The sequence below is a fragment of the Drosophila guanche genome, unplaced genomic scaffold, assembly GCF_900245975.1.
Source record: "Drosophila guanche unplaced genomic scaffold, DGUA_6, whole genome shotgun sequence".
Classification (NCBI taxonomy): Eukaryota; Metazoa; Arthropoda; class Insecta; order Diptera; family Drosophilidae; genus Drosophila; species Drosophila guanche.
Genome location: NW_022995765.1, coordinates 245,087 through 260,480, shown reverse-complemented (window position 1 = coordinate 260,480; position 15,394 = coordinate 245,087). Strand labels below are relative to the sequence as shown.

General features: G+C 42.2%; 3 protein-coding genes across 3 annotated transcripts; 2 read left to right on the top strand and 1 right to left on the bottom strand.

Annotated features, from left to right (window-relative positions):
• Positions 1 to 1,749: 1,749 nt before the first annotated feature.
• Positions 1,750 to 2,711, bottom strand: LOC117591127 (enhancer of split m5 protein). The gene has a single exon (XM_034284230.1). The coding sequence runs from the start codon at positions 2,610 to 2,612 to the stop codon at positions 2,082 to 2,084; it is 531 nt and encodes a 176-aa protein (XP_034140121.1). The 5' UTR covers positions 2,613 to 2,711; the 3' UTR covers positions 1,750 to 2,081.
• Positions 2,712 to 7,500: 4,789 nt separating this feature from the next.
• LOC117591133 (enhancer of split m6 protein) lies at positions 7,501 to 8,728 on the top strand. The gene has a single exon (XM_034284242.1). It carries the CDS (start codon positions 7,501 to 7,503, stop codon positions 7,693 to 7,695), a length of 195 nt encoding a protein of 64 aa, XP_034140133.1. The 3' UTR covers positions 7,696 to 8,728.
• A 3,343-nt stretch (positions 8,729 to 12,071) lies between these two features.
• Positions 12,072 to 13,109, top strand: LOC117591124 (enhancer of split m7 protein). The gene has a single exon (XM_034284227.1). It carries the CDS (start codon positions 12,206 to 12,208, stop codon positions 12,842 to 12,844), a length of 639 nt encoding a protein of 212 aa, XP_034140118.1. The 5' UTR covers positions 12,072 to 12,205; the 3' UTR covers positions 12,845 to 13,109.
• Positions 13,110 to 15,394: the final 2,285 nt, after the last annotated feature.

The following is a 15,394-nucleotide window of genomic DNA, read 5'->3' as shown; positions in this document are numbered from 1 at the left end:
GTGGCAGCTTGCATAGCGTTTTCCCTAGTACTGTCCATGATTTGAAATTTAAGGCCCTGCTTGACAAGAATTGCAGCACCTCCATGAGCTCTATCTGATGGATGGTCAGCTTTTACTGTGTCGTATCCAGTAACTTTAAAAAAAGATTTGCTAGTGAAGTGTGTTTCTGAAATAAGCATGACGTCAATGGCATTCGTTTTTAAAAATAAAGCTATTTCATTTACATGGTTGGAAAGCCCATTGGCATTCCATATTCCTAAGTTTAGATTTATTTGCATAGCTTATTTACAAGTAACATTATCATGTTAAGTAAATTATTGGTAAGTTGAGATTGTTTTTCTAGAAGCTGTTCTATTCTTTCTAGAGACTTGTTCGAGTTACTATTTCCTGCAGCAACTTGAGCGTATGATTGGTAATCTTTGGGTTGTTGGGTCGAATTATTAGACGGAGCAAATGATTGATATGTACCATGGTCATTTTTATTTTTGTCATCTTTGGTGTTTCTCTGGTGGTTGCGTCCGCTTATTATTTTTTTTTGATATAAGATCCTGATAGACTTTACACCCTTTGTAACTAGCAGCATGATCTTCGTTGCAGTTGGCACATTTTGCTGGTTGCTCTTTATCTTTTGGGCAAACGTTACTGGGATGGTTAAGAGAGCATTTCACACATCTGTGAGTTTTGGCACAATATGACTTTGTGTGTCCAAATTCCTGGCAACGATAACACTGAACGATTTCTTTAGTTTTACGGGGTGGTTCTATATTAACAACTGCGTTACCAATGAGTTTAACTTTGTATATATCTAAGTTCTTATTGTTGGGCTCAATGTCTAAGTAGAACAAATTCAATGGCTCTTTGGTTACACGACTTTTAATATTACTAATGTTTCTAACAGCGTGACCTTTGGACTCCACATCTTGTTTGATTAATTCGATATCCGTTGAGAAGTGCAAATTCTTAATAACAACTCTGAATGCCCTCTCATGTTTAAGTTGGTATGTGTGAAATTTGACAGAATCTTTAGTAAGAGTTTTAACAAGTTTCCTGTATTCTTCAATAGACTTTACCATAACTCTCACATGACCATCGCGTTGTACTTTATAAAAGAAAAGCTCTTTTTTAATTGTAGTCTCGAGGTAAACTAGCATTCCTTTTATATCACTGACTTCAGATAAGAATATAGGTGGCGGCTTGGCAGATTCAGTTAAGCTATCTTCAGTTATCATGTCCAATGCTTCGTTTTCATCTTCATTTCCGTTATTTGGCGTGCTGTCGCTTAGGAGGGCATATAGATTGGAGCTGGTTCTGGGTGCTAAGTCCAGAGCGATTTTTTTCTTTAGTAGAATAGGAGAGACTTGGTTTTGTCTCTTGACTGCCTTTGACTTCAATTTTACTCTCTGCCAGTTCCAAACCGTTGTGTCGTCTTCGTCGTCGTTCATGATAACAACAACACTTTGTTATTGCTTATCAGTAAACACTATTTTGTTTGCTTTTGTTTTGTGAATCGAATAGTACTTTTGCTTTATATTTACGAACTGAAAGTTTTTGCTAAGGCAACTTCGGCTCAAAAATTTATTTTTATTTCCGAAATTTTATTTTCACTTTCTCTCCTAGATGTTGCTCCTACGAGCAGCTCCGTTCGATTATTATATAAATCTTTTTTTTCCGAAAACTGTTGCCAAGTATTACTCATAAATAGTACCAATTAGTGCTCTGATTTTTTGAGGTGTCAATAATGCACTAACCTTGAGTTATTTTGTTTATTATATAACTATTAAAGCTGTTGTTTCGGTTGTCTTATGAACTAAGTCTTCGATGATTGTTTCTTTTTTCTTATCAATAGTAAAGCTTGTTGTTTATTTAAATTATAAGTAAAGCTTGGGTGTGTGCTTAAGTACTAAATAAAGCTGTTATCACAGTTTGAACACAACAATTGGAAGACATGATTTGTTGTTGCCGTTGTTTGTAAGACTCAGGATTCGTAGTCGTAGTCAAATTCGTTGATAGGAAACCACAGGATTTGAAGTCGTTGTCGTTGATGGAAAGACGCATGATTCACAATCGTAGTCGCTGCTGCTTTACCAGGGCCGCCACATGCTGTCTGTCTTGGGACTGGCAGCCGCCTCGGACTCCTCCACATCGCTCTGATAACCCGAAGAGGCTGGACTGGCAGGACGCATAGAAGATTCCAATTGGGTCTCCTTATGCTGATCGGACTGCAGCATGCGCTGGAACTCAACGCCCAGATGTGTCATCACCGTCTTTCCAATGTCCACGCTCATGGTCGAGCTGCATGCCATAACACGGGAGATCTCACTGACAGCGTTCATGTAGCCATTCCGAAAGCTATTCATTGGTAGTGGTGACACGGGCGCCTGTTGCTGTACCACCTGTTTGCGCATGAAGACAAGTGCCGCCTCCAGCATCTCGGCCTTGTCCAGGCGCAGTATGGCATCGTCGCCCTGGAACTCGGCCACCAAAGTCTTGAGCGTGTCCAGACACTTGTTCATGCGGGCACGACGCTGACGTTCCAGCAGCGGCTTCTTCACCTTCAGATAGTGTTGGGTCTTTGAGACGATTGTGGGTTCGATTTTTGCCTGTGAAGCCATCTTTTGAAATCGCTTTTCGTTTTGCAGTCGAAGAGAAAAATGTGTGGCAGAGAGGTGTAGCTGAGTTGTGCCTTCTGTTCCGTGTGTGTTGCAGGATGCTGCTTGAATGATGCTGTTGTAGGCTGTTACACTGCCTTTTATACCAGCAGTTCGAGGTCCAGGTCCTGCGGAGAGGACCTGCCCTTGCAGGTAGCCAGAAATCTCTAGAAACCTTTTTGCTGTGCTTGCGTGCGTGGGAAAGGAAATCTTAAGAAGGTTTCTTTGTTCCCTCTGTCTTTCTTTCATTATTTCACGCCATTTCCCCCATAGTAACTGCAATTAAAACCGTAAAATCCTGACCAAGAAGTGGAAACCGAGCGAACATAGCACAATTGTTTGCATCTAACTAATTTGGCTTTGGGGCTGCGCAATTGAACATCTAACTTGGTAACATGGTAATTGTCTTTCTTTGGCTTATTGATTGCTTGTTCTGCTACGAAATGTGTACTGTGTAAGGATCTTGGTCATAGATTCGTGTTTGAGTTCTGGCATGCTTCAAAGACATCAATCACAAAAGTTTCATGGGTTTTGAGTGTATATGCCATGCGAATAAGTCGCACCTCTGGATGAAATCTTCTTTAAGATCCTCTAAATATAATCTCCAACTCAATAATCGTCCCAAGTCTTCCTCTGTAATAAATCATTTTTATACCCGGTTCTCGCACGTGATAGGTTCTCGTAGTGCCCTCTGAAACAGAAGAAACGTTTCCGACACTATAAGGCATATATATTCTTCATCAGTATCTGTCCGTCCGTCTGTCCATCCCATAGAGCACCTAGTGCTCAGAGACCATAAGAGATGGGGCAACCAAGTTTGGCATCCAGTCTACTGTATGCTCCACTGTTTAGGTTTTTTCAAAATTTCGGCCCCTTCCGCCACCTCAAAGGGCGAAAATCTCCCACATCCACAATTTTCAAGATAATCAAAGACTAAAAACGCAGTTCCGTAGGAAGTGGCCATATCTTTCAGATCCTTGAATTAAGATCTGCTCAGAAGAAACTCATTTGCAGTGGCATCACCCCACCCCTTCCAACAGCTTTGCTTATGTTTGTCTGTTGTTTTCATTCTTTCTCTCTCACACACCCTGCCTCATTTTAAATCTAAAATGTAAAATGTTTAAAAACACCAAAGTTTATATATGTATGTATGTACATATGTATCGCACTAAGGTTATACACATAAAAAAAACATATTAATATACTGACTGAGTAATGCGTATGAGAGTTGCGACGCTTATGAAGCGACTCACACACTTTCCTTATCGTTTTAGTTGTGCTCCCCCAGAAAATCGTATACCATAAGTTTGAGCACTTTAATGGCATTAAGGGACAACGCGTGATTGTGGATTTTGTATGTTCATAGTTCTCATCAAAATTCTCTTACTTAAAATCTTTTTTTTACCCTAAAAGTCTCCCTATTTGTCTATAATTTATAACTCTAATCTGGCCTGCTCTTAATGTGTTCCTATCCTTGGCACAAACTTAACAAGCAACCCTTAAGATGTATCCCCATTCCTTCTTTTCAAAATCAAATTCGAGTGCCTAGAAAGTGGCGAATGCTTGGCAGGTTGTACTCCGCTACCCCCTGCTCTTGATTTTGGTTTGCTCGATTTTCATATCGTGAGAACCGCTTGAGGCGCGTCGTGTGTTTCCCACGCGATGTGCACACCTGTCATTTAAGACGCTTATATGGTTACGATTACAGACACACACACATACACAAAGGCAGTGAAATACTTATAGCGGAGCAGCAACAACACAAAGATGAGGGTACTCTGCCGGCACACATTTATTGCGCCGGCGCGACGCTTATTATCGGCGTCCCTAGTCTCAAGTAGTCGCTCGTCGTTCGTGTGACTGACTGACTGACTGACTGACAGACAGATGGAACTGACTAACTGCCAGGGAGACTAAGCGAGGGACAGACTGGCCTGACAGACAGTCTCGACTGATTGCTGGATGCTTTACTTTAGTTTTTCACTCTTGTCGCCGTCATTGACGATTGTTTAATTTAAATTACCTGTCGAGGCAGCCAGCTACCAGCAATACCTTCCCCGTCCTGTCCCGTCTTGACTTGACTTAATGATTATGACCAAGCTCTTGGCTTGTTTTCCAAGGAACTGTACTCAATAGTTATTTGTACTTTACGACATGAGAGCTAATTGAACGCGCGGTCAGTCCCGAGCACACCAGCAGACCCAGAGGAAGTTTATGGAGGGCCTCGAGTTGGCATTGATTGAACCTCAGCACCCGCTCCGTCTCGTGGGGAAGGTGAGGTGGAATCATTGACTGACTGACTGGATTGTCCATGGCGTTGACAGCACTGGGGCGCACCACTACAATGGGCCATAAAATCATTAACGGATCCACGCAGAAGACAGATCCAGCAGGCGGTGAGTGAGAACCCACAGTAGTCGGGCTGACAGTTTGGATTGATAGTTGGCTACTGGTCTGGTAGATCAATGCTGATTCAGCTGAATAATTGCACTAGATCGATGATCCATTCTACTTAGTGTGGACCAGGGCAATCATTTGAGCCAGTTAAAGCTGACCACCTCGTAGCCAGTAATGCCATGCGTTTGTTTTTTGACAGCTTCAAAATGTTGTGTTAATATTTGCCCACCATTTATTAGACAAACGATAAGTGGAGGGTAATTGTTGTCGGATATTAGCACCATGAGATGCATTAAAGGAGTTGCAGAATAGCTTATCCTGTCTGCAGATAGCTTGGGAAAGAAAGTTGATTTTCTGAGTTCTAAGCTGCTTGTTCGGATTTGATGCGGTGACAATTCTCTTGGAAAAATAAACTAAGAAGGTGAAGTGGGAGGTTTTTATACCCGGTACCCGAACAGGGTATAAAAGTTGTGACGCGTAAGAAGCCTCTTATTTTTTTTTTTTCTACTTATACTAATATTACAGATTTAACATGTTGGTTTAGAGTTGGTGTGAAAGACATATGTATATTCTTGATCAGCATCAAAAGCCTAGTCGATATAGCCATGTCTGTCCGTCCTGATAAGCGCTTTGTACTCAGAGACCATACGAGCCAGAGCAACCAAGATTTGCACCCAGACTTCTGTAGGGATGTATTTCAAAATTTCGCCCCACCTCACAAGGCAAAAAACCTCCATATCCACAATTTTTAAGAAAAGAGAAAACTATAAACTAAAAGCTAAAGAGAAGGAAATGTAAAATAAAAAATTCGAAAAACCCATAAGGTTATGTATGTATACAGTGAATGACAAAAAAGAATGACAGATAGACATAAAATCAATTATAATTGCACAATTGTAATGGTTGGTAGCTTATTTACATAAGAACAGAACCCAGTAACAAGTTAACTTCTAACGAGGATGAACGTTGTGAGACACTATACCGGTACTCAGGCATCTGTATACATGTACATATGTATGTTTGTAAGCAAGTACACTTACTGTGGCACATATGTAAATACATACATATGTATGATAGAGATTAATTTCGAGTAGCTTGTATAGTTCGTGTATTCTTTATTTTCTCTTTTTATTATCTGCTTAAAACACACTCCTCCCCTTTCCCATTTCCTTAAACACGTCCTTAATTAGTTACAACCCCGCCTAGCCACTTGTCTGACTACCCTCCCATTTTGAACCCAAATGCTTCACTCAATTAAAATCTCCCCCAAAAAGTATCATTGACTCTCTCCTCAAAAACAAAACTCAAAGCAAACTCAAATCACCCAAAGCCCAGCTCGTGCCTTTTTCACACCCACCCCCAAAAAATGAACACCACCGCAAAACACAAAATAAATCCAAATTGTCATCGCAGCTAAATGAAAGAACTAACAGAAAGTAAATTACAAAATGGAATGCACCTTGCACGCAGATATGGCCCACACGTGGCCGACCCACGCTCAATCAAATGACGAGCACGCAGAGGTGCACTTGTCCGCCACGCGACGAGCGCAACGCTAAGCTTTCCAAGCGATATGCCACAGAGACAATCAATCAGGAGGAAAGTGGCTGAGAAGCGACTGTGTAAGCAACTGGGAAGCATCTGGGAAGCGGCGAACGCGTGACCCGAGGGGCGAGTTATACAATTAACCAAAGTTAAAGCAACTCTGCAGAGGCAGCAACAACCACCACCACTGGAAGTTCCACTGCCTCAGCCTCCGCACCATCCTCCACTACAAGGCAACGAAATGAGCGGTGCTGTGGCCTAAATTGCAAACAGCTGCCACTCGAACCGTGGGATTCTTTTTCCCCTAGCCTGAAAAGCGAGCGAGATACGAGATACGCCAGGATAGGGGAAGGGCCTTTACGTCTGTCCTCGGTTGCTCGCAAAACCTTATCCATGGGAACCACAACTGCTCGACGTTCTCAATATTTATTCAGTTCATTCGTTATATTGAAAAAAAAACAACAAAATGAGAAGGAGATAAAATATAAAAAAAGGGCCGGCCGGGTCGTGCCTTGTAGGGCAACACGATTATCCTGCACGTGTTGAGCTTGCTTCGGGGGTCCCTCACGCTAAAAGCGTGGCAGGCAAACGTTGGGCTGCTGTTTGCTGATGAGGCTGCCACTGCCACTTGCGCTACTGCTCTGCCGCTGCTGCTGTTGCTCAGATGGGCACATGTGGCACTTGTTGTTTTGGGTGGGTGCTACAGTTTTTGGTGGTGCTTTTCTTCTGCCCGCTATAAAACCACGGCATTTGTCATCAGGCAACAACAGTTACAATTTGGCAGCCCACGCGACTAGAACACAAAGTCTAAAAAGTGAAAATTCTACGTAGATATCTTAAAAAATAAAATTGAACGAAAAATTTGACAGTACAACTTCAAAGTAAAAATCTTCTTGCTTTAACGCAAAAAATGTCGAAAGTTAAGAATTNCAGGGGAAATAGCAGCAGCAACAATGACAGCCAGCTGTACGACAGTTTGGAGGAGATTGCGCAGAATCAGGCCAATGAGCTTATGCTGCTGGAGACGCTCAGTCACTACGAGAAGGAGCACTTGGTGATTTGCCTGGAGACGGCAGCGGGCAGCTTCTATTGGTGGTCACAGTAGCAGCAGTAGATGGAGATACTACGGCAACAAGGAGCAAAAGAGGTAGATAAAGAAGGAACTACAGCTGGAGGTAAGGAAATCGCTTAATCAGCAGACAAATCTCAGAGAGAAGTTCTGCAACAGGTGCAGGTTGAAGAGAAGAAGCTACAGAAGCAGCATAAACAACACCAGCAGCATCTGCTTAAGCAACATTAGCACCAACAGCAGTAACATTAGCAGCGGCACCAATTAGAGCATCAACAGAAGCTTAAAACGAAGAGTCAGCCTCTGCCAAAACATCTCAAAGAACTTAAACATCATCAGTAGAAGCTTTAACATTGTCAGCAATAAATGCAACAGTTGCTTCAACAACATTAGAATCTCCACATCCACAATAGTTTCATCACCAACAGCAACCAAACACAAATGTAACAAAATGGCCATCAGCAGCAACAGAAGCTTCTGATAAACAGCAGCAACATCTGGTAAGGCTAGAAGCCGTAACACATCGTACATTTGAGGAAGCATCTAGAGACACAACAGCAGCAGCTAAAGCAGCAACGACAGCAGAAGCAATAAAAACAGCAGCTAGAAGGGCAGCAGCAACAACATCTCCAGCAACAACAGACACTCCGACAGCAACATTATCAGTACCAGCATCAGCCAGTCGACGTGTGCGCAAATAAAACCGGTACTTAGAAGCAAAAATGTATGAATGAATGAGTGACACGAACAACAACTACAACAAAAACGATAACAACCAAAAGAGAATTCCGTTCCATGAATGAATGAATGAAGCTGTCGCAGCAACTTACGTAAATATGTATGTACAAACGTATATAAATACATATGTATGTATGGTACATACGTTCGTGTGAAACAAGCTGAGTGATAAAAAAAACAGCAATAGTGCGCCACACCAAGAAGGGCACATAAGCGAACCGTCTCTCTCTCTCTCCCAGTTGGAGTCCTGAGATGGATGTTAATTCTCAAGAATACTTCATAAATTTGTGATAATAAATATCTTTAGCAATAGGAATAGCATAAATGTTATTAAATAATAAAAATAAGAAAATACTCAAAAATTTCAATGAAATAATCGTGTGTCATTTTTTATGGTGGTGTTAATTACAGGGCGCTTAATATTTACATATAATTTACAGATATTACAGATATTTGCATATGCAATGGAAAAGAGTCAATTGTTTTTTTTTAAAAAAGGAAAGACACTTAAGACGCTTCGTAAAAAATGTAATTTACAATCGTTTGTCTATGGTTTATTTTATTTAATTTAATTTTATCTGTTGTTGAGGTTTGAAAATTACCAGGAAATTGGCAATGTGTAGTTTTGGGTGTCAGTATATGCGCAGGGTGTTCAACCCTCATCCTTATCGATCCCATAATCACGTACCAAAAATCCACATAAACTTTCCATCAACGTCAGCCCTTTGCATTCCGCACTAAAAACCAATTAAATATGATCTTCAGCATGCCCAACTAAATCTCCACTAGCTGATCCACTGTCTCTGTAACAAATTCGCAAAACACATCACACAAATGACAATTTCCTGCTTAAAAATTCATTTGTGTGTTGTTTTTTTAATTGCTTTCTGATGTTTATTTTTATACCCGGTACTTGATTATTATTGTATCATTTGCAGTAGCTACCCCCACCCCGTCCAGAAGCTTTGCGTATGCATGCTTAGTGTAGTCATTCTTCCTCATTCGCTCACTCTCTCTCACTCTCTCCCTCTCTCTCCCTCTCTCTCTGCACCGCGTACCTGTCTTTGGCTCAGACTTTTTTTATTTTTTTTTAGGTTTTAAGTTACCGCTCTACCCTTGGGTAGAGGGGAATTATTTGGCCTCCCGCCTTTACAAGGGGGAAATCGCCACGTCGAAATATGTAACTTGTTACAGTTTTGCTCCAATACTTACCTGGCGTAGAGGTTATGTTCCCCACGTGCTTTCTCGTCACAGTTTGCGCGCAGACTTGGCTCAGACTTCCTGTCAAGAGTTTTTAAACCGACCACTTATATTGTTATTCCCGGTTCTCGAAGAGTAAATAGGTAATATTGTATTTGTGCACAAAGTGAATGTATGTAACACACAAAAGGACGTTTCCTTCCTACCCCATAAAGTATATATATTCTTGATCAGCATCAATAGCCGAGTTGATTGAGCCATGTCTGTCTGTCCGTCCGTATGTCCGTCTGTCCGTAAAAGAAAGAGACCATCAAAGCAAGAGCCACCAAATTTTGCTCACACTGTTACCGACCCCGCAAAATGGCGAAAACCTCCTAAATCTACAATTTTGAAGAAAAAAGAAAACTAAAAACGCCATTCCCTAGGGAATTCCCTAGCTCACTAAATTGGGATCCGATTGAATCATTATTATAGCCAGAATGAAGAAATTAATTTGCTGTGGCTAAACCCACCCTGTCCCGCAGCTTTTGTTGTTCTTTTCACATTATCTCATTCGCACTCTGCTTCTGCTTCACTCGGCCTCTGCCTCTACCGATTTTTAACCCACCCCGACCAGAAGCTTATATTTGTTTTTTTTGTGTGCGGGTGCTGCCTCTGCCTCCGCCGCGAGTCTGCAGTGTGTAGGTCTAGGGAATGGCGGCGAGCCAAATGAGCGTTTTGGTGTGAGAAGTGTTGTAGATGTAGATGACAGATGATGAAAAAACTTAAAATTGGACAAAACATCGCTAAGGTGCAGATGTAGTACTGAGTGCCGGGTATAAAAGTTGTGACGCGTAAGAAGCGTCTCACACGTCCCTTCTCGTATATGTACATATGTATGTAACGAATGCTATACATCTCAGCTTTAGTGTGTGTCAATTTGCCGTACAGTCATTTAGTTTGCATCTCCCTCGATTCATCCCTATCCGTATCCCTTTCCCACTGGGTCCCACGATGATGATGTGCCCAGGCATGCCACTTTGCGTTCCTTACGCTGTGTTGTTGCCCCTGGGCCAAGCCGTTTGCCCAAGTCTTCAACAGAAGCTACAAATCCAGCATTAATAATTGACAGCTACCGACCTGCAGGAGCAAAAGAGATGGAGGGACAGAGGGTCACGTCTGACAAAAAAAAAATTAAGTTAAATAAGGAAGGAATAAGGAATCACCTGCCCTTTATTTAACTTAATTTTTTTTCTCCTTCGCCTTCCTTCGATTTACAGTGGTGCAAGGGAAGCAAATTGTGGGTGCAGGGAAGCTGTAGCAAAACAAAATATGGAGTAAATAAACTAAAAATTTAAAATTATATTCATCCATAGAATTTGTCTAACCTAGAAAGCAATTGAAATTAAAGGGAAGAAAATAATTTTCTTCTATTCCCCTAAAGAACTCTCCTATAAACAGTTTTCAAAGAACAAGTCAAGACACAAATTCTGACACCGCCCAAACATCATTCCCATTCAAATTACTAAGCATCACAATTTATGGAAATACTTCCCAGATGCACCTTAATTCCGCTACTCGCATCCCCACGCACCGTCACAGACTACGGAAATAAACGAAAGCAAGGACACCTTAAAATCTCTAGAATAAAATTCTCAATTATTCACAGGTCCCAAAAAACACGTGCATACATATGTACATGAAATAGAAAAAAATCATTCAGACGGTCATAGTGATCCAGAAATTCCGGCATGTGTGCAAAAACATTCCAAGGACCACCTTCTTTCCCACGCCCCGCAACAGAGTCAGGAATTTACGCAAAAGCAAGTAGGAAATCCGTAAAATATCTTGCCTAAAATATTCACAGGTCCACCAAAAAAAAAAAAACTTAGGAAACCCTTACATTCAGTTGGTTATAGAGTTCCGGAGACTCCCCGCATGTGCGCAATGGTTTGACCCACTATGCCATGTGCATAAGGGTTCGGACCTCGGGGACACGGATCAGACACGGACGCGGGGTACTTTTGCGCCCTACCTCCGATTATAACTTATAACACCAACGAGCGAGAAAAATCTTGTGGGAAACTTTAGGGCAAAGTGTTTCCCACGATTCGAATGTCAGGCTAAAAGAAAACAGAGAAGAGCACACACACACGTACACACGTGCAGCAGCCGCATGTTCAACCACCAGAAGCAGCAGCAACAGCAGCAAACAAGCAAAAGACACAGGAATCAGGGAGACACACCATCTTCATCCCCTTCCAAGACGACTTGTTTGTCGAGAAAAACCCAACACCGAAAAGCAGCCGAGGATCGAGGCCGAGTAACGATTCGTAACGACACCACCGAACCACTCGGCTCGACCCGACCCAGTGACTGACGGCAGGTGGTCGGTCGGTCGCTCGCTGCCTCTCTCGCGTTTTCGTTCTCTGCACATGCGCGCGTTGAGCACGAGACGACTCTGCCGGCACGTGCAGCTATAAAACCAGAGGTAACTGGAGACGAGAGCAACATTCTCAACAAAATCGACGTGCAGAACACACAACCGGAATACAGAGCCGTGTCTGCCATCAAGTTTTCCACATTCACATTTTTACGTCAAGAAAACGAACGCGCAACATACACGCAAATGGCCACCAAATACGAAGCTTCCAAGACGTACCAGTACCGCAAGATGGTGAAGCCACTGCTGGAACGCAGACGTCGTGCGCGTATCAACATATGCCTAGACGAGCTTAAAGCTCTGATGGCCCAGTGCACAGTCCAGAGCAGCGATGGAAAGTTCGACCGCGCCGACATTCTGGAGGTCACTGTTGAGCATTTGCGCAATCTGAAACAAGCGAGGATTGAGGCCGTCGCTGCCACAGCCAAAATCACCGTCAACACCAAGGCCAAGCAGAGTTTCCGCGACGGTTTTATCCGCGCTGCCGATGAAGTCTCTCGGGCGCTGGCTTCTTTGCCCAATGTGGATGTCGTCTTTGGCACCCACCTGATGACACATCTCGGCATGCGACTCAACCAATTGGAAATGCCCGTGGCAGCACTAAGGCCTATAAATTCCCCGCTCTCCATAATCTGCCGCGGCAAGAGCAACAACAGCATCGGCAGCAATGACAACAGCAGCTCCTCCATGGAACCCAGTCGGGATTTTTGCAGCAGTCCCGTATCCAGTGGCTACTGCAGCGACAGTGAGTGCAGCGTCAGCTCCATGCAAGAGTCCCAGCCTCTGCTGCAGATCAGCACCGCTCAAATTTGGCGCCCCTGGTAGATACATCGATTGGCCAACCCATACTCAACGGGCAATCGCGCAATGGCACCTGTAGCTCTGTATAAAATGCTTTACAATGATTATCGTAATCATACTTAATAAGTGTTTAAAACTATTAGCACGTTTTAGGGTTTTAAATAGATTCTGTGATAGGACATGCTTTATTTACTTTTGTGAAGATCAGTTGATCAGCAGATTGTTTGTTTACCATATACCATTTAAACATTTATTTTGTTTACTATATAAGCGATCTCAACAATGCGCAAAACAATAGATACAAAAACAAGAAAATACAAAAAACAAAATAAGAACTGAAAATTTTTTTATTTGGGTCTTGAACATTTCTTATTCCGCATCTAGCAATAAGAAATTGAAGAGCGGAGGTTTTTAATATGGTATTTTCGTTCTGTGGAACATTTTTCTAATAGAAAAGTGACAAGACAATTGAAAGTCTATGGCCAATGGACTTGGAGATTTATTCTTAATGGAGTTCCCGGATAAGAGATAAGAGTCATCAAAGAAATTAAGAGTTGTTTTATCTTTCTCGCTAAATTAAAAAAATGAAGATATGTTAGTGACATGTTACGTATTCCAAGGGTTTTTTTAATTTTTTGCCCCCGATTGTATGGGGGCAATTCAATCTATACAAAAGCGAGCTGATTCCAGAAAAAATAGAAGACCATCTCCAACCCTAGCGACTGAAGAACGTCGACACACGACTCTCGACACGTGCCGACAGATTGGTTACATTGAGGAATAGATGAAAGTAATTACGGAATAAATACATAGATATGATTGAGTGTCTCAAAAGATTAAAAATATTACATATGTATACAATTTAATGTGTATGCATAAATTGCATGCAGGTTGCTATAAACATTAAAAAATTAATCAAGAAACGGTTGACAAATGTACAGATAGAACCATTACTTTCTTATGAGTGTTGTCAACAAGAACTAGTATAAATTTATTATTGAAAGAACTCATTAAAGACCTTTGAGGGGAAGTGACAATTTTCATTAGTAATTCATTCAGAATTGCATTGAATAATGTGCCTATTAGCAGGTTTCTTGAGCTTAATTCTTCTACCAGAGGGATTGGCATTTGACTACTGTTATTTTTCTTTCCTTGAAGGTACACAGAGTCTTTCGGAACTTTAATATAAAAAGCATTTTTTTTTTAAATTAATATTTACTACATTTTACTTAAGGTAGGTATACTAAATGGCATTAAACTTTTTAAATATATAAAATTTAAATGTAGATTTTAATGACACGATAGATGGTCCATAAAATTCACCTAAGTATGTTCATATGTATGTATTACATGTGTATATGAATCGATTTTTGAACCCAAATATGTTTTTCAATCCCAAGAAAAAGCTCGACTGTGCTATGGGCCTCAGCTCACAAGCTTGACTCTCCTTATTTGCTACAGGGCAATACAAAAGACGCTCCCAGAAACAATATGTTCGCTCTGCCTCAAGCTCATGTATCGAGTAGGAAATCGAATATGTCATACATCGCCATAAAACGCCCTAATACCCTCCCACCAATACCTCCCTCCTTCACCCATTAAAGTTGAATACTGTCATTTATCAACAACCTCCCCTAGCCTCTCGAAATATCGTATACAATACATACATATGTATTTATATGAACCTTCCTCACTCACAGGCCCGTGCCATCGATCGATCGATCATTAAATTGACTTATTGCAGACCAATTAGTAGGGGGTTGCGGGTAGGGTTCGGCATGGGGAGGTACATACATATGGCAGCAAATGCAGCACCTCAGGTCAAAGTCTCACCTTATGCGGCGGCAGGCGGCACACTTCCAGCGCCCGTTTTGTCTGGCCTCCTCCCCTCTGATGGATGAAACTCCCAACTGCACGCCCCGCGACCAGCACGACCCGACACGACCAGACATGCAGCCAATCTGCCACATCCCTAATTGTGTCCAATAAACACTCATCGGCCAGCGGGCAGTGGCAGAGGCAGCGACAGTGTGGGAACGGAATACGGAGAGAGATCGAGAAAGCAACGGAAGGGACAGGGGCATTATGCCATCATCATCTGCATACATCGACAAAACAATAAGCAGAGCGGAGATGGCTAGTCAGGATAAAAGTGAGAGAGAGAGAGCGGTGCCCACTCACAACCCACAGACAGATGCCCCCGACTACAGTCTCCGACTCCGACACAGCCGACAGGATGAAGCACTGAAGTATGCATTAAGGATAATAACAGCAGAGTAAAGAGCAATACAAGAGGCAGGGGGCAAAAACAACAACAAGCGCAAGCCAAAAACAGCGACAGCTGCAAAAATGCGCCCTGATCCTTAAAAACGAACAACACAAAAAACGAAACAAGACGAGAGAAGCATAGCGAAGCATGTGGCCAAAAGGGAAAACAAACGAGAAAAAATTGTGTGAGAAACTTACTTTCAGCTCGGTTCCCACGCCACGAGCCACAAGGATTGAGTCTGACGATTGTCCTCGGAGCATGTTGCAGCTGTTCCAAAAACACACCGCCTGCAACTCCACAATCCC